Source organism: Panthera uncia, assembly GCF_023721935.1.
Source record: "Panthera uncia isolate 11264 chromosome A1 unlocalized genomic scaffold, Puncia_PCG_1.0 HiC_scaffold_17, whole genome shotgun sequence".
Taxonomy (NCBI): domain Eukaryota; kingdom Metazoa; phylum Chordata; class Mammalia; order Carnivora; family Felidae; genus Panthera; species Panthera uncia.
In genome coordinates this window covers 39,481,909-39,501,314 of record NW_026057577.1, presented here as the reverse complement: position 1 = coordinate 39,501,314, position 19,406 = coordinate 39,481,909, and the positions used below count along the sequence as shown (strand labels likewise).

At 36.8% G+C, this 19,406-nt stretch overlaps 1 protein-coding gene and 1 pseudogene across 1 annotated transcript in view; both read right to left on the bottom strand.

Annotated features, from left to right (window-relative positions):
* Positions 1-14,819, bottom strand: part of SPINK5 (serine peptidase inhibitor Kazal type 5) — a 74,566-nt gene extending 59,747 nt beyond the window's left edge. Inside the window, exons 1-4 of the mRNA XM_049648878.1 lie at positions 14,765-14,819; positions 13,271-13,296; positions 9,281-9,408; positions 7,302-7,374 (exon numbers count right to left, since the gene is read on the bottom strand). Of these exons, the coding sequence (XP_049504835.1) occupies positions 7,302-7,374; positions 9,281-9,408; positions 13,271-13,296; positions 14,765-14,819 (282 nt within the window). The remainder of the gene's footprint in view (positions 1-7,301; positions 7,375-9,280; positions 9,409-13,270; positions 13,297-14,764) is intronic.
* A 3,027-nt stretch (positions 14,820-17,846) lies between these two features.
* LOC125935141 (transcription elongation factor A protein-like 3) lies at positions 17,847-18,804 on the bottom strand (annotated as a pseudogene).
* Between the last annotated feature and the right edge of the window lie 602 nt (positions 18,805-19,406).

Genomic DNA, 19,406 nt, shown 5'->3' with positions numbered 1-19,406 from the left:
TGTTCTAATGTCTGTCAGGAGTGTTTCTTTTATCCATCAATTTTTTAGGAGTATGCTGCTTAACATGCAAATATTTGGGAATTTCCAGAATTTCTTTCTCTTGCTGGTTTTGTATTCAATTCTATTTTTCAGAAAACATACTTTGTATGATTTTAAATCTTTTAAATTTATTGAGATACGGGCTCCTAGGTGGCTCAGTTGGTAGAACACCCAACTCTTGATCTCTGCTCAGGTCATGATCCCAGGGTTGTGGGATCAGCCCTGCATTGGGCTCTGCGCTGAGCATGAAGCTTGCTTAAGATTCTCTCTCTCTCCCTCTCCTCCTTCTCCCCCACTTACACTCTCTCTCACTCTCTCTCAAAAAAATAATAGATTTATTGAGATAGATATCTTATAGAATGTTCCATTGTTTCTTAAAAAGAATGTACCTTCTGCAATCATTAGGGAAATACTCCCTATATTTCAGTTAGTTCATAGTGTTGCTCAAGTATTCTATATCTTTGATGGTATTTTCTCTAGTTGGCTCTTTCAACTTTTAAAAGTAGAGTATTAAAATTTCTGACTATTATTGTTGAATTGTCTCTTTCTTTACTTATAGCATATTTAGTTTCACACATTTCGAGCTTCTGTGAGTAAGAGCAGTTATAATTGTTATATCTCCTGATGTATTAATACTTTTAAAATTATAAAATGTCCTGGGGTACCTAGGTGGCTCAGTTGGTTGAGTGTCTGACTTCAGCTCAGGTCATGATCTCACAGTTCGTGAATGTGAGCCTTGCATCGGGCTCGCTGTTTTCAGCACAGAGCCTGCAGAACCCACTTTGGACCCTCTGTCATCCTTTCTCTCTCTGCCTGCCCACGCTCTCTCTCTCAAAAATAAAAATAAAAACATTAAAAAAATAAAATTATAAAAGGTCCCTATTTGTCTCCAATAATATTTGACTTAATGTCTATTTTGTTAGATAGTAGTATAGCAAATCCTGCTCTCTAGTGTTATACTTGTCATGGTATCACTCTTCATTTCAGACTCCTGTGTCTGTAGATCTAAGGAGTATCTATTGGAGATAGTTTATAGTAGCTTTTTTTTAATTAAACAACAATCTCTGACTTTTGATCAGAATGTTTAAGTCATTTACATTTAGTATAATTATTGATATAGTTGTATTTATATTTGCTATGTTTCTGCTTGTTTTCAATATACTCTTACCCTTTTTACTTCTCTGTTCTTCCACTACTGCCTTCTTTTGGGTTAAATATTTCTAGTATGTCTTTTTAATACTTCTGTTGATTTTACATATTTATTATATATATCATTTTATTGCTGCTTATTCTAGTGATTATCATATTCAGCCCAGTTTATCCCAATCTATTACAGATTAATATTTAATTCTGGTAAAATATAGACATTTTGCCCCTATATAGCTCCATTTCCTTTATTCCCCTTTGTACTATGGTTATCTTAAATATTTTATCTATACACCCAATAAAACAGCATTATAGTTAATGCTTTATAAAATATTCCCCTTTGTACTATGGTTATCTTAAATATTTTATCTATACACCCAATAAAACAGCATTATAGTTAATGCTTTATAAAACATTATATTGTTAAAAGAAACTAGGTAAAAATAAGGGAAATATATTTATAAAGTAGTTCATTTTAACCCATGTGTTTACCATTTCTGGTTCTTTTCACTTCTTTCTATAAATCCAAGTTACTATCTGGAAGTGATTTCCTTTCATCTAAAAGACTACCCTAGGGGCGCCTGGGTGGCTCAGTCAGTTAAGCGGCCGACTTCGGCTCAGGTCATGATCTCGTGGTCCGTGAGTTCGAGCCCCGCGTCGGGCTCTGTGCTGACAGCTCAGAGCCTGGAGCCTGTTTCAGATTCTGTGTCCCCCTCTCTCTGACCCTCCCCTGTTCATGCTCTGTCTCTCCCTGTCTCAAAAATAAATAAAACATTAAAAAAAAAAAATAAAATAAATAAATAAATAAAAGACTACCCTATTATTACTTGTAAAACAGGTCTGAAGGCAATAAATTTTCTCCAATTTCACTTATTTGGAAATGTCTTTTTTTGACTTAATTTTTATTGGTTAATTTTGGTGAATATAGAATATGGATAAACATTTTTTTTCTTTCAGTACTTTGAGCATGTCATACCATTGTGTTCTGGCCTTCATTATTCTAGATGAGAAGCCAGTCATTAATTTAAACCATTATATACAATGTGTCATTTTTCTTTTTCCACTTAAATTTTTTTCTCTTGATTTCAGCATTTTAATCATGATAGGCCTAGGTGTTGATCTCTTTGTATTCATACTATTTGGGACTTGTTGCAATTACTGAATGTGAAGAGTAAGTTTTTAAAAATCAAACTTGATACATTTTAGGCCATTATTCCTTCATATAATTGTTCTGTTTATTTGATCTTTTTTATTTTTGGTATTTCTATTGCACATGTATTGACATGCTTACTACCTCAGGGATTCTTTGTGTCCATTTTTAACCAATATTTTTTCTACTTCCATTGTTAATTTTTATTTATCTTTCTACAAGTTTACTAATTCTTTTTTATGCAGCCTCAGAGCTTCTTTTGAGCCTCTCTACTGAGTTTTTTGTGTGAGTTATGCTATCAACTCCAGAATTTCTATTTGAGGTATTTATCTTTGTCTATCTCCGTCTCTATCTCTATTTACTGAAAATGTGCATTTATTTATTCTTTGTTATTATACTTTCCTTTAATTATTTCAGTAGTGTTTGAACTATTTAAACACTTTTAAAATAGCTGCTTCAAGCCTTTGTCTGCAAAATCTAACCCCCAGAGGCATTCAGATAGTTTCCATTGGCTTTTTTTCCCCCTGGGTAGGGGTCATACATTCCAGTTACTATTTTCATATTTCATAATTTTTGTTGATGGCTAGACATTTTGGATAATGATTTCACTATAAAGAATATTTTTGCTGTTGTGTTGCTTATTTGCATCTTCGGCTGGGCTAACTCTCTGATTTCTTGCTGTCCCACAATGTACAGTTGTTGATACATCTGCTAAAAAAATGTTTATAGTTTTTATTTTTTTAAGATTGGGTCTTTAGGTTTTTCTTTCCATATCTCTATAGCTTAGCAGATGGCCAATGATTAGACACAGTTTGTGCTCAAACATCTCAAGCTAGTAAGGCTTCCATCCCCTACAGATAGGCCTGTGTATATTGAGGAGGACATTCAAAGTTCAGAATACATTTACATCTACCTCAGCATTTGCTTTCCACTGGGATTTTTTCATGTGTGTTTTCTAAGTGCTTGTGCACAATATTATGGCCAACGAAGACTTTGTGAATTGCTCAGCCTTTCTTTACTCTCTGCTGCCTATATATGAAGACCCAGCCAGAAATATGCTTGCCTCAACCATGTTACCACTTCAGGCCATTGTCTTTACTCTGGGTGAAGATCATGACATCTACTGGAAACACCTCTGGATACAATTGTTGCCCACTGCTCTAAATTACTTCAATAAGACAGTGCAGTTGCTGACCCTCATAGTCTGCCCAACTGGTGGACACTCTATACCAACCCAACAACAAGAGTGAGATGGGAGTTTCCTTAAGAAGAACATCACAGACTCCCATTGTTCTAAATCAAAGTTCAGCAGTTTTTCAAGCATAAATGCTTATCAGATTGACATAGGCTACTGGTCAATTTCCAGATGCTATAAGGGTTGTTTTGGTCAATTTTGTCTAGATTTATAGTTGGTTTTTGAGGAAAGGATTTGCTAACCTTGTTATTCAGCTATAGCCTTAAGTGCCACTTCTCAGGGTAATTTGATATTGATTTCAAAACCAGATAAGAATAATTAAAAAGAGAAAAGCATACACTCATTTTACTTAGGAAAAGAGTTTCAAATTTTCTAAATAAAATACTAACTATAATTCAACAGTGTATTAAAAATATTAAAAATATATTAAGGTTAGTATGATTTACCCTAAGAAAACATGAATAGTTTAACATTAGCAAATTTATCAAGAAATTTATTACATTAATAGACTGAAAGAGGAAAGTTAGAAAATTATTTCAATAGTTGCAGAAAAGGCATTTGACAATGATCAAAACAGATTTAGAATATTAAGAACAGAAAGAAATTTTTCTAAACCTGCTATAGTTTATTTAAAAAACACTTACAGTAAACATACTTAGTGGAGAAACTTTAGATATATTCCTTTTAATATATGAAGAGAGTGCAATCTGATGTTCATTATCATCACTACTATTTAACTTTTGAATTCTAGATCCTGGCCAATGATACAAGAAAAGAAAAAGAAATAAAGGGGTGATGAAATGCAAAAGGAAGTTATGAAACACCTACTATCTCTTATTACCCAGATAATGTGATGAACTACCAAGAAAAAATGATAAAATTAAGAGATAAACTATCAGAATTAACAGAAGATGCCATAAAGCTATTCAGTGTAAGATTAACCTGTAGAAATCAAAAGAATTTTTCTATACCAGCAATAACCAGAAAGAAATACCATAAATAAAATACCAATCAAAATAGCAATAAAATTACAAATTTTGTAGGTATTAGCAAAAATCATAAAAATCTCTGTGGAGAATATAGATTTCATGAAGTTCACAGAAATTATTATGAAGTAACAATAAGGTATTCTGTGCTCTTGAGTTGGTCAAGTTACTACTATAAAAAGTCAATTTTAGGGGCATCTGGGTGGCTCAGTCGGTTAAGCGTCCAGCTTCTGCTCAGGTCATGATCTTGTGGTTTGTGAGTGCAAGCCCCACACCTGGCTCTGTGCTGACAGCTCAGAGCCTGGAGCCTGTTTCAGATTCTGTGTCTCCCTCTCTCTGCCCATCCCCCACTCACACTCTGTCTCTCTCTTAAAAATAAATAAACATTTTAAAAAAGTCAATTTACTCAAATTAATTTATAAATTATTTGTATCCCTAATCACTTTGGGTTCCCAAACTCAAGTTAGATTTTTTCATAAACTGAATAAACTGTTTATTTGTAATATAGGGGGGAAATATAGGTCTATACATAGGTAAGTCAACTTTGAAAAAGATGAATTAAGAAAGGGGACCTGCCTTATTAGTTATTAAAGCAATGAATTCATCTAAACAGAATAGGTAACTCAGGAACACATACATACACACATATGAACTTAATATCCTACACAGTTGGCAACCTAAATCATAAATAAATGAATCAATCAATTAAAAAATAAAGTCTCTACACAGACCAAATACATTAAAGACTATGAGGAATTAGACGAGGGTGGTAGAAATGAAAATGGTAAAAAGGAGTCATACTTGGGATATACTTTGGAGGCAACACCAATGACAGTTGTAGATGGACTGGATATTAGAGTTGGAAAGTGAAAAAATGACATACTAGTGAAGTAGAAATTGATGCAAGAGAGAAAGGATTTCTGTAGGAGGAAAATTCTTGAACTGGAAGAGCACCTTATTCTGAAAGTGAGTATCAGGGTTGATTTTTGATGGGAGGTATCTAAGCACAAAAAGTGGGTAGATTTTTCTCTCTTATAGTAGACAGAAAGTAACAACAAAAACAGTGTAATTACATGAACTGATTCAAACACAAATAAGTAAAAATCTAAACAGAAATTATCTGAAAGGCCCAGAGACAAATATGAACTACCTTAATTTACAAGTACTTTCCTAGGTGGGAAAAAGTAACCATAAGAACTTAAGAGGTAAAAATTATAACTCAGGCATAAAATGATAACAGAAAGGTATAATGTGTTCAAATTCTAAAATTTTATTTCTTAAAAATCCTACTTGATTAAAATTCAGCAAATATATGCCTACATGTGAAAACATCTGACTAGCAATATTTAGAAATAGTTTTGTTAAAATTGGTATGTTTGTATAATTCATTTTTTGGTTTGTATTTCCTTGTATTTTATATTTTAAAACATCACTGATTAGTTTCTCATGAAGGAGAAAGATGGGGAAGAGAAGGTGGAGGAGAATAGATCTTACTGAAGGAGCCTCTCTCTAAATGTGACCAGTAAGGGCAGAATTGGAACTTACCAGTAAACCTTTGGGATCTCCACAGACTTTACAGAGCACAGAAGCAGCTTGCTTTTGCTCAGATAAAGGATTTTCAGGGATTGACCAATTGAGTGGTGACTGTGTTATTGTTTTGGAAGTGAGATTGGTTGAGTTCAGGCAAAGAATTTGGTTGACTAGATTTACTGTGGAGGCTAAGATTCTCAGACAGACCTGAGTAACGTTGACAGGGAAAATTTTAGCTCGGTTAGCCCAGGGACGTTACAGCAATTTGGGTGTGCCTCCCCTGACTGATCATTTTAATTATGTGTCAGGGACAGGAGTGGAGGAGAAAGAAGATGTTGAAAAAGAAGCTACAGAGGAGATCTATAGTGATATGAGTTGTCACGATTCCTAGTGGTAACCCCAGCTTTGTCAATAACTTACTGTGACACGGTGTACCCTAGAAATTTCCCTTAATCTGGGTCTAGAATTCTTATTTTTTTGTAGAAATACAAAAATTGTGTATACATAAAAAAATAAAAAGTGAAATCATTGTGTGGTGGCTGGCAGCTGTATGGTTTCATTTTATTTGATTTTTTATCAAAAAAAAAATTTTTTTTTTTTTTACCACAGAGCACTTTTCTCAAACAAATATTAGCCTGTATTCCAATCTACAAAATAGATACAAATAAGCAACTCTAGTTGAGTTAGGGAAACTACAGGTATCAGAAAGGACATGAGTAGGAAATAAAAGAAGGAAAGAAAAAACAAAGAAAAGGAATTAGATGCCTGCTAACACGTGTTAAACCTTGTACTTGGCTTTTTAAACCTAGTTTCTCATTTGGTCCACATTCCATTTCACAGATGAAAAAACTGAGACGCAGAGACACATAAATTGTCCAAGTGACATAGACAATAAATAAGAGTTCTGAGATTTGAACTTAGTTCTAATAGTTCCATGAAGGCTCTTGGTGAAGCCGAGACAGGACAGGAGGAATGAGAAATGGCTATGGAAGGCAGACATCACACTTACTTACTCCACCTCTTAGCGTCTGTCAGTGCCCAAAATGTTTTCTGAGAGTTAGGTCATGGGTTGGGCATAGGGACAAGCTGTACCAGATAGTTAGCCCACCCCTGGACTAAGCCATGTTCCCTCCCTTCCTAAGTAGTTGGCTTCACAACAGGTATGACCTAGTAATTAGGAAATAAACAAATAGTTTTAAATAGTCAAACATAATCTTGAAAGTAAATATGACAAGTTGACTTCAAATAATCTCACCGTTTCTGGGGCAGCGGCCTGAGTGGCTCTTGTTAAATGCCTAGCCCTCTTCTGGGATTTTGCTTGTTTTTCCCTGGAAGAGAGCAAGGAAGAACATAGCTTGCTTAGATATGTTTTCCCAATTTGGGGGATAATAGCATACATGTCAAACTTAATTTTGACTCTTACCCTGAGCTCAATCAGGTATATCAGAAGTGAGGTACATGCAGAAATGAGCCAAGGTACCATAAATGTCTCCTCAGTACTGAAAAATATCTCAGATATGGTTCCACAGAAGGCAAGAATCTTTACCTTTAACTGCATAATGACTACTCCCCCATCCCTTTCAGTGCTTTCAACATCTAGGTGGTCACCAACTCTAAAAGCCATCTCTGCCATTGTTGGAATAGTCTCTTTGAAAGACCATGTTCACACTGAACCAAAATCTATCTGTTTGTTTCTGGTTCTACACTCTAAGGTCCCACAGAGAAAATTCAGAAATTTGAGGATAGCTTTTATGCCTTGCAGTTTCCTTTCCAGATTAAGAAACCGAGTTTATTCCGACATAATTTAAGTAAGTGATAAAAATAATAATTGAGTGAATGACTTCAAAGAGATAAACTGCCTTGTATGTCTCAAGGCATTCTACTTTTGTTTTAAATTATTTTTCAATAAATGTACTAGGTTCATAGTTTCAGTCTCCTGTCAAGACAATCCTATGTAACAAGGAGGAAGCTTTGTAGTAACTAATACAACTGCTAGTTTACATTCAGGGTTCAAGAGAATAATTTGCCATAGGTCTCCCCCCATCCCCACCTAAATCTTGATCTTTTTCCTTCATCTTCCCCCAGTTTCTTCACTAGCAGCAGCATGTGTGATCATGGCTTCATTATCCCAATATTATTGACTATGTCAAATTAAATCCCCTGAGATTTAATTAGCATTTAAAAAGCTAATTATAACATAATTATCTTAAATGGATCAGCTTAGTGTTGGCTTAGTATCAGTGTTGAAGTTTTGATGGTGGTCAGAAATTAAAGATGACCTCCCTATTCAAAAACAAAATAGAACACTTTGATTTGAGGATTTTCTATTGATAACAAGCCTTCTTCCACCTTTGGGTGTCATCAAAGAGAAGGAAGTCAAGTTAAGAAGCATTACATGGATGTTGGTAAACTTTCAGGACACTCAGCCTTTCTGAGCTGCCGGGATGTAGAAAATAAAATTAATTCTTTAGACCTTTTCATCCTACTGTAATCCTAGGTGTCTACAGACACTGGCAGCTCACAGGGTCAGAGTGCAAGATGTGTCCTGCTTAAAGCCTTCTACTGTTTGGCTGCCATAAGGAGAGCCTGGCATCATTCCCAGGGTGGGGGGGTGGGTGGCTTTTCTCACTCCTGAGGGTACCACAGAGTCAGGGCTTAACACATCTAAGAATTCTTTTTTCCCAGAGTCAGGAAACTCAAACTGGAACTATATCCTTAAAAGACTATTAAGTGCTACATAAGGTATTAACCCTCTACCCTCTGGAATGTTTTAGAATACCATTTGAGTGATTTAAAAATCTTTCCAGGAGGCACCTGGGCGGCTGAGTCAGTTAAGGGTCCACCTCTTGATTTCAGCTCAGGTCATGATGTCGAGGTTAGTGAGATCAAGCTCCATGCAGGGCTCTGCGCTAACAGTATGGAGCCTGATTTGGACTCTCTCTCCCTCTTTCTCTGCCCCTCTTCCGCTCCCTAGCGTGGTCTCTCTCTCTCTCTCTCTCTCTCTCTCTCTCTCTCTCTCTCAATAAATAAATAAATAAATAAATAAATAAATAAATAAAAGTTAAAAAAAAATCTTTCCAGGTAGGAGGTACTTATCCAACTTCTGCTAAGCATTTTTATTTAACCATTTAGATTTAGAAAAGTACATTTGATGGGATATAAAAAGAATACATTTACTATTTCAGAGAATAGCTGGTAACTCAAACACTCAAAAGAACGAGAACTTTTACTCACAGTATCATTTTGCATGTGGCACACCTGCTGATGAATGCTATTCCATCCGGGCTTTGAAAAAGTTTTTTATCTTGGGAACAAAATAATTTTCCATTTTTCATCAATGCCCGATATTCATTGCATGTTTCCTAAGGAAAAGATTTAAAGAACTGTGTTTACTGAAGCTCATAAAACCAAGGCTTTACCTTCTAAGAAGAACTTCCTTGAGCAATATTATTTAATGACCACTACCTGATTTCTGTCGAAGCCAATCACTCAATTGACACAAATAACACGAATTCAAATAATGACTGGATTGTCCCTTGGGGATTGAAAATCCACTTAATAAGCATTCATCTAAAACAACGAGTAAAATGGAAAGACCTGACCTCATATTCCAGGGCTGTCATTCCCAAGCCCAATAGCCTTCTCAAATTAAGTTCTCAATGGCTAACTTACCCTATCTGTAAAAACAGGATATAATTTCATATGTTTCATATGTCTTGTGAACATTAAATATTATAAGTATGTGAAACATTCAAAGGTGCTTGATACATAGTAAATAATCAATAATTACATTCCTCTCCCCTCTTCTTCCTCCTTTATTATTATTGTTGCTATTATTATTATTATTGGAATATGATGCATATAAGATACCCAGAACACAGTAGGTCAATAATAATTGCTGTCAAAAGGAACACGAAAAGACTACTGAAAAGGTAAATTCAATATATTTCATGGAAGGCTTTCTGTATGTCACTATTTTCTAGGAACTTAAAATCAATGGTGCATTTGCACTATCTCATAAAGTACTAATTTAATATGTCATACTTGCTATCAGTTTAGAAAATCCACTAGGTATTTAGAGCAAGCCTTTAGAATGTAAGTTCTGTGGGGTTTTTATTTTGTTTTGATTTTGCCAAAAAAAAAATACTGCCTCAAGATGTTTACATAAGAAAAAAAAATTAAACGATGCTTTTGTGTCCAACTCTGACAAATACAACCTCTTCAAAAGAATTGATCATAGAATTCTGTCCAGCCTCCTATATCTTTATAATAATCATTCAATAAGTTAACAAAAAGTCATTACAATATTAATATACTTTGCTAAGTGCCATGTATATAGCTAGATGCATGGATAGAGCAATGAGGCAGGAGCATCCTTGCCTGAATTGTGCTTACCATCTAATGGATACTAATGGATAATGATGTACTTCACTTAGCTTCTTTAACATGGGAGGCAGTTGGTAGCACTAGCAGAATAATTAATGGAGAAGAGGAATAAATAAATAATATCAGTGACAAGCCCTGGGAAATTTTGCTAATGGTGACCTACTAAAATACCTCAGAAAATGATTATCACCACCCAGTGATGTTATCTGAGTAGCACAGTAATAATTTCTGGCAACTGACTGATGACTAGGCTGCTTGAGCTCTGTGTAGTCTCTGATTCTATAGTATCTTTTTTTTTTAAGTTTATTTATTTATTTATTTTGAAAGAGAGAGAGAGTGCATGAGCAGGGGAGGGGCAGAGGGAGAGGGAGACAGAACCCCAAGCAGCCTCTGTGAGCCTCACAAACTGTGAGATCATGACCTGAGCCGAAACCAAGAGTCTGATGCTTAACCAACTAAGCCACCCAGGAGCCCCTGATTCTACAGTATCTTATGCCAACATGGAAAGTTACTGCTTAGCTTGCTAGACATAACTGATTCTAAAAAGTCTAGATGCAACTTTGTCATAGAGAGAAGAGCCTGGTATTTTTTGTGATGGAAACATATCCCTTGTGAGTTAAGATAGAACTCAATGCTATTTTTCTGAGTTGTGAAATAATCCAATGGATTCTCTTGGCAAACAGAAAAAAGGCCATAAAAATTAAAAGCAGGAGGTGGGTTTTTCCCTGGAAAAACCTTTGGCTTGTTTTCATTTTGTTTTGTTTTGCTATTGTTGTTGTTGTTCATGTCTTCTCCACACGTCTCAGAAAAACTAAAGCCCTCCAGGGCCAAGCTCTTTCCTTTACTGTCTCTGACATAGCTCATTGTCTTCTACTGTCTCTCCTCCAATATCATAATACAATCCCCCAGGAGCTGGCATCACCTCCATTCTGTGTTAGGGCACTAACAAGGTGCTTTTGACTATAATAACCCTTCTGTGATAACAAATTTAAATGTATGGTAAAGATCCTTGCAGATGACTACAGTCATTTTCTGTGCTGTTCCGGGTCATGTTTATAACATTCAACATGCTTTTCTGGAGCTGTCAAGAACTGAAGCTACTGAATTTGGAAAATAAAAATTCCAGGGCCATAAGAAACATTAAATCAATACTTCTCATTTCTGACAAAATATACAAAGATTGCTATCAGAAATATTTCCAGAGACATAATTATTTGTGTTCTTCTTGCCTATGCCAACATAAAGGGTGGCTAAATTTATTTTTAAAAGAAATAGAGTTTGTACAAAGTCCCAGTTGCAAAATTGCCTGGATGGCTCAGTCGGTTAAGCGTCTGACTTCAGCTCAGGTCATGATCTCGCAGTTAGTGGGTTTGAGCCCCGCATCCAGCTCTGTGCTGACAGCTCAGAGCCTGGAGCCTGCTTCAGATTCTGTGTCTCCCTCTCTCTCTGCCCTTCCCCTGCTCATGCTCTGTCTCTCTCTCTCTCTCCTTCAAAAATAAAAACATTTAAAAATTTTTTAAAAAATAGAAATATCTATCAGAAATCACCACCCATTATCATAGAGTCTGAAAAAGCAAATTATGGCTTCATGTACAGTGATATTTATACAATACTCTTCTTTTTGCCAGTATAAAACATGCAAGTGAGCATGCTCTCTGACTCCTTCAAATCCAAGTTTTTTCTACTCTACCCTACTACCCTACTTATTCCATAGAGGTTTCTGAGCCTCTCCTCAGACAGCAAACTTAGATGAAATAATAGAGACTACGGTGAAATTTTCTACAGGGGGTGCCTGGGTGGCTTAGTCAGTTAAGTGTCTCATTCTTGATTTTGGCTCAGGTCATGACATCACGGTTGGTGAGACAGAGCCCTGAGTCAGGCTTTGGACTTCAGATCTTTGTTTTAATGCTGTCTTTTTAGAGAAAACTTCTTGACTATCCTAAGAAGAACTGATACTACCTCCAACCCCAGAAATTCCTACCTTCCATCCTACTTCATTTTTCTTGTGACACTAATCATTATTTAATGTGCTATACATTTTATTAATTGACTCATTAACTTGTCTGTTTTTCTCCACTAAGATGCAAGTTCCACAAGGACCGGGTTCCTGTCTGTTTCCTTACTTTCCAATATCTCCAACATCTCAAACAGGGTCTGACAAATGGTAGATGCTGAGTAAATATTTATTGAATGAAATACATACACTGACATACATATACGAATATATACTAGGTAGAGACAACCCCTTTATACACAATAATCACAAGAGCACTCACTTCAGCTTTCTATGTATGTTGTTACTTTTTCAGGTGTTAAACTGAACAATACTAATTCACTGGTATGTTTATGGAATTTTTTTTAAGTTTATTTATTTGGAGAGAGACAGAGAGAAGACGCGGGGGGTGGGGCGGGCGGGGGGGTGGCGCGCAGAGAGACCATCGCAAGCAGGCTCTGTGCTGTGAGCACAGACCTCAACCTGGGGCCCGAACTCACAAACTGTGAGATCATGACCTGAGCCGAAACCAGCAGTCAGAAGCTTACCAACTGAGCCACCCAGGTGCCCCTGTTTATGGAATTTTGAAGCACTCCTTTAGCATGGTAGATTGCCTCTTACAGACATCCATCATCATTTGTACATTGATATGCGTGTCTGTGTGTGTGTGTGCGTCTGTATGATTCATGTCTTCCTTCATAAAGACTTGTTTCTGTTTTTAACGAAAGCTATTAGTACCTATCAGTATAATATGTCTGTATTATTAACTTGAAGGTGTTGGCCACAGATCATTTTTCTTTAGAGATCTTGGAATGGATTCAATGAACAGAAAAAGCAGGACTAACCTGATTTTCACCCTCACTGGCAGCATCTGGGACAAAAATATAGAAACCAAAGTTAAGGGAATGTAAACTATTCAATAAACAAACAATTCACTCAGTGCAGTGTCTTGCTTATTTTAATGGCAATATGTTATAAAACCACAAATTGTTTTTGAACACATTAAAACTTACGATGGCAAATAAAATGAAGGCACTGCACCAAGAAATCAGCACGTACACTCACAGAGGTCCAGTCACTCATAAAAGTCTAAATTACTTTGGAAAATAATACTCATATACTTTCTTACCCCCTCAAAATATCTAATTTCAAAAAGATCCTTTCACAGAAAAGTATGAGAGACCTCTCTTAAAATTATAATGTAACAAATACCAAGTATATCACAGCAATTATAATTTAAAAGTATAGTGTAGTGTAAAGTTCATATCATATATACACATAAAATTAAATTTTCTCAATTCTGGCAACTCTGCCTCCTTATTACAGCTACAAGAATTAGAGATTTGACAAAAATTAAGAATGATTAAAATCCCAGGCTATTATACTCTCTTAGTAACAGACTCCAGCGCCCCCCTTTTTTAACGTTTATTTTTTGAAAGAGAGAGGGCGAGCAGGGGAGGGGCAGAGAGAGAGGGAAACACAGAATCTGAAGCAGGCTCCAGGCTCTGAGCTGTCAGCACAGAGCCGGGTGCGAGGCTTGAATCCACAGACAGCAAGATCATGACCTGAGCCAAAGTAGGTTGCTTACCCAACTGAGACACCCAGGCACCCCAACAGACTCCCTTTTGTACCTACACACTTATTTTAGGAAAGTGGCATCATTTATGTATAATAATCTCCAGACTCTTCATCTCTGTGATTTTCTTTTAAAAAATGCAAATGCTTCAGAGAAGATTGAGCCTAGGCAATTCATGTTTCCTTCAAATTCAAATAGCAAGTGCAAAAACTTACCTTTCACTTCTTATAAAAGTCTCTTACCCTTTAGGAGAGATGCTCTCAGTCCATTTAGGATTTGGTAATACAAAAATAAAATATACTAGAAGGCACTGCTACTTTAAAATAGGAATAGATGATTGAATTTGATTTTTAATTGTTTATATATAGTACTGTATATATATATATGAAATATACATCTACATTTTAAATATCTACTACATACATAATTCCTATCAGTATGAGTTGATGTAGTTGGTTACGGGAAGATGAAGAAGAATCTATTAGCTTTTCAGAACTAATAAAGAATTAATAGAAGGATTTCTCATTGGTAAAAATTCAGATTATGTCAAACTACTTGCCATTTCTAAAGATAACAACATATTTATTAAGCCACATATGTAATCCTTCAAAACTCTGTCTGGCAAGATATTTCAAGATTATACATACACACATACATATATACATACAAACACACATTTCAGGAGTAGGGGGAGGGAGACAAGTCCCTGCCTAGGGCTTTACCATGTGTGGCAAGAGGCTTAGATTACATGCAAATTGCTCACCTTGTATAAGGCAAACAGCCAGGGTCAGAAGCATTGGCACTGTGGCTATCTTCATGTTGAAGATGATGTAAGTTGGTTACAAGTCTGCTCCGTGCATTGCTCACCAGCTGGTGCTCTAAGACTGAACCCGTGGAGATCCAGCCTACTTTTTATATATACTGGCAAATACTGGTGACACCCACAACAACAACCAACATTATAAAACCAGTTGTTCAAGGTCGTGCTAGACTTAATACACCACATCAATTTAGTTTCCATCCTTTAGCATCCTGTCAAGGGAGCAGATTTGAACCGATAATGTTTATTTCTACAGTTCTAATACGTTTTCATGATACCTCCCCCAAAAAGCGATAGATTGAATCCAAGAATGTCATTAAAGTTTAATACTCCACGGTTATTAGTATCTAAGAACTGAATTCTTCACCAAGACCAGACACATTACTTTTCAGACAAACATGTTTCTAACTGGGCTCCCTTCATAAGTGGGAGGGGAGGGAAAAAGACAGATGGATTACCCTACTAGTCAGAGACTTACAGATTCCCACATCTGGAGAAAGTTGCCTGTAGTGAGAGAAGCTGTTGCTTCCATCCGCAGATGTTTTGAAGTGTCTCAATTCAGTGCCATGGACTCATGTACAAGTTAGAATTAACAACCCACAGAGCTAACCCAGCAAGATTCTAACACTGAGTACATGGGAAAGCTGAAATTCAGAAAAGGAACACTGACTTTCCCCAGAACACACAGTTTAGAAGGAAGACTCAAGGGTGGTACTTGAAGAAGACCACAAGTTCAACACTTTTTTCAACTTTTTTCATGGCTTCCATCACGCATTAGTAAAGGCAGAAACTGTGTGAAATCAAAGCTTGCACATAACTACTTTTAAAAATTCTCAACCTGAAGGACATTTTACATTCTAAGGTCTCACTTTTTGGTCTAACCAAACATCGTAATCATAAACATTAGAGTCTCCATCTTTAAGTTTCCACAACCCATCACTCCCCAAATGACTGTTTGAAAAACTTGTCTCAACCAATTTTCTCCTAAATTTAGTTTACTCCTATGTTGACTCATTATTTAGTCTCCCAAGGAGGAAAGAAAGAATAAAGTATTTAAAAATACGAATATATCAATGTAACATTTTTCTAGAGATAGTATCTTCTCCTTAGTTCCTTCTTCCATTTTACAAGTAATGCCTTTTGTCTACCTGCTTACTCTACTCCAGTAGCTCAAGAAAGCACCTGAAAAATTATGTAAAAATGGTTGAAGCCAGAGCCCAACAGTTTGATTCCAGTACTCCAAAGGGTCTCTACATTCATAGAGGGAAAGTTTTAAACTTTATGGGATCAAAACCCTTTTAAAGGTTCTTCCAGAAAACTGATCTAAGGCTAGCCAATTTGAGAATGATGTCAATATTCTGGATACCATCAAAGCCAGAGTATTTCCTTTTCTTTTTTTTTTTAATGAAATAACTTATTTCCTATAAAAGTATAATCATTGGTTTCAAGGTCTGTGGTTTGTTTCTTCCAATAGTTTCGTAAAATGAGTGTCTACAGAAAGCAAATTCAAACTGCATTACTGTTATAGATTAGAAAATTGATATCCATCATGGCGTAATCGAAAGAGAATGGAACAGAGAGTCAGGAAATTTGTTTCTATTCCTGTCTTTGCAACCTTACAGCGTAATGGAAATGAACTTGGCTTTGACGTATGGTAGACGTGGGTCCAAATCTTGACTCATCGGTTACTAGCTATGTTGCCTTGGGCAAATCACTTATTTTCTCTTGGCCTCAGTTTCCCAATATGCAAAACAGGGGTAATAAAATTGCAGTATACAATTGTTGTAAGAGTTAGAGGAAATTCTTGTGTGTGTGTGTGTGTGTGTGTGTGTGTGTGTATGTGTAAGGCTTAGAATAATTTTGAGTATAGTGATAAGTCTTATAGTTAATTATAGTTGGTTTTGCATTTTTATGTTATTATAATGGTGTAGGTGTATTAGTTAATGTCAAAGATCCCAAGAAAAGTCAATATCACTTGGACATGGACCTCAACAACAGATTTAAGTTTACTCATCATGGAATCACACCCCCAACACGTTCTGAACTAAGATTAAAAAGTCAAGATATAAGTTCTCCTTTTCATTTTATTATATTCTCTCTTTCTTTTTTTTTAAGTTTTATTTTAGACAGAGGAAGCGTGCACACATGCGCAAGTTCCAGCAGGGGAAGGACAGAGGAAAGAGAGAGAGAACCTTAAGTAGGCTCCACACTTGGTGTGCGAACCTGACATGGGGCTCGATTCCACAACCCTGGGATCATGACCTGAGCTGAAATCAAGAGTTGGACCTTCAACCAACCGAGCCACCCAGGCATCCCCATTTTATTATGCCCTAAACCACAATATCTAAAACAAATCAGACCATTTGCTGTTTAAAACTTGTCAAAGTCATTGCAAGATTTCAGTCACCATTGATTCCTTAGCTTTTTCTGTACAAGTGTCCTCTAAATATTGACACACCAGTACCAATTTTTTATTTTTTATCTGCTCTGTCAGATCATATGAAATGGGACCCAACAATACACTCTATTACTGGTGATAAGGAAGTTTAATGGCTTAAAGTAGAATTGGTGACTGTGTAATATGCTCCGATGAACCCCAAACCTAGCCCAAATGGATAGTATTCCCAGGAGTGGAAGTGGTGTGAAGGCAGAACAAAAGAACCAAAAAATTATTGCATCTCTAAAGAATCTCTGCTATGAGGAAAGGTTGAGGAGTTGGTTTCCTTCTTACTGGAAAAGTGCTCCTCAATGACACCCAGTACGTCTGAAATGATGAATAAGAAGTTTGGAATGGATAGCCTCTTCTATGAGGAGAGGGAGCCAAAAGAAGATTCAATGAGCACTCCCAATATTGGAAGGAAAACCAGTTGCCTCTTGACATCAGGGCTTTTTCTCCATTTCATTTCAGGAATGTTCTAAATCCAGAGGTGATTCATCACATACCATGTTTCTGACAACCACAACATTTAAATTCAAATGAATGGGATTGAAGTTTTAGAAAAATGGGGTTTGGGTTATGAGAGTACTTTTGTGTGTGAGTGTGGTTCTGAAAACTGTTTTTCTTTATTGTTATTTTACAATGTACCATGAAAACCTCTTCCATGCACATGAGTGAAAATGTCCTACTGACAGAGAACACTGCAGTTGGATCAAAAGGCTGCTGGCAACAAGAGTGCCAGCTAAAGCAAGGTATCAGCTAAAGGTTAAAGCCAAAGTTTAGCTAATGCTAAAGCAAAGTATCAGCTTAAGGTTAAAGCACATAGCATGGCAAATGCCTGCCAGGGAAAGCAGAGTCGGCAATATTTTCATCAGAGAAATCAGAATTTAAGACCAAAGGCATTAGAGATATGGGATATCATGTAAGCCCACTTGGCCCCTACCTCCACCCATGACTTTCCTGACACCCATGATCCCCTTGGCGAGAAAGGATCCCGTACATCTCTTTGCATCCAATGTAAACCACCCATTTTCTGTTTTTTCCTTAGCTCTTCCTGAGCCCTTGACATATCTCCACGTTCTCTCATCATCTCCTCGAGTGCCCTTTCTGTAAGTCCTCCTGATAATCCTTGGGGGAATCGTCTGTTCCCCTGTCCGTTTTTCTTTTTGCTTTCCTGGGCATGTCATCTTCAGCCAGGCGTTTTTCCGCATCCCACAGCTCGCTCTCAGGATTTGCCTGGGATTCTGGCTTGCTCTCACACTGCGGCCTTCCCTCATTCTCGGACTTGCCCGGCTTTTCTTGCTTTCCCTCATCTTCTGGTTGTCCCTCATCATCTGGCTGTCTCCCATTCTGGAACCTTCCCTCATGCCCTGGCTTCCCCCTCCACTTCCAGCTTCTCTTCCTCATCGGATTTCCCTTCATCTTCCGGCTTTAGCCTCGCTTCCAGCTTTCCTTTCTTTTCATCATAGAGTTTTTTCCATGTTGACATTTCCCCTTTTTTCCTGCCCTGCAGGGAACCTGGACAGGTTCCTCTGTCCCTTCTAGTCTTGCAGAGTGCTGGGGACTGAGGCGGAGGAGCAGGCCGGCAGGCCCCCGCGTCCTCTGGCTCCGGAAGCGCGTCGTCCTCCCCTCCCCTGCCAGCGTTCAAGGAGCAGGTTCTGCGCAGGTGCAGGGACGCGCCAGCAAGGCAGGCAGGGAGCGTGAGTAGTTTTCCTTAAATTCCAAATTCCATCTTTTTTTTTTCTTCACTCTTTCAATTATTCATGAAACATGTAGAACCTTTTTTTCTTCTCATGAAGAAGGAACGAAGCTAGAGTACAAGAAGTATAAACTTTACAGTTCAAAACAGGTATCAAGTGGTCCAGAATCTGAATTCACGTCAAGGATATTGACACACAGGAAAGAGATAAGAAAACTATAAAAGCAAACGAGATTTTGTAGACCAGTAGTGTTGCTAAAGGCCAAATTTATTTCCTAAATCCGAAGTTATCAGACTGTGGTTCAAATCTTCTTTTTCTATGTAGAGATATCCTTGATGATGACCATAGTTTAATAAATAACTATAGTCTCTTAAGATAAAATCACTTTCTGCATTTTCAAAACAATCTGCCATTATTAGCTGTCTTGATTTGTTTATGCAATCACGTG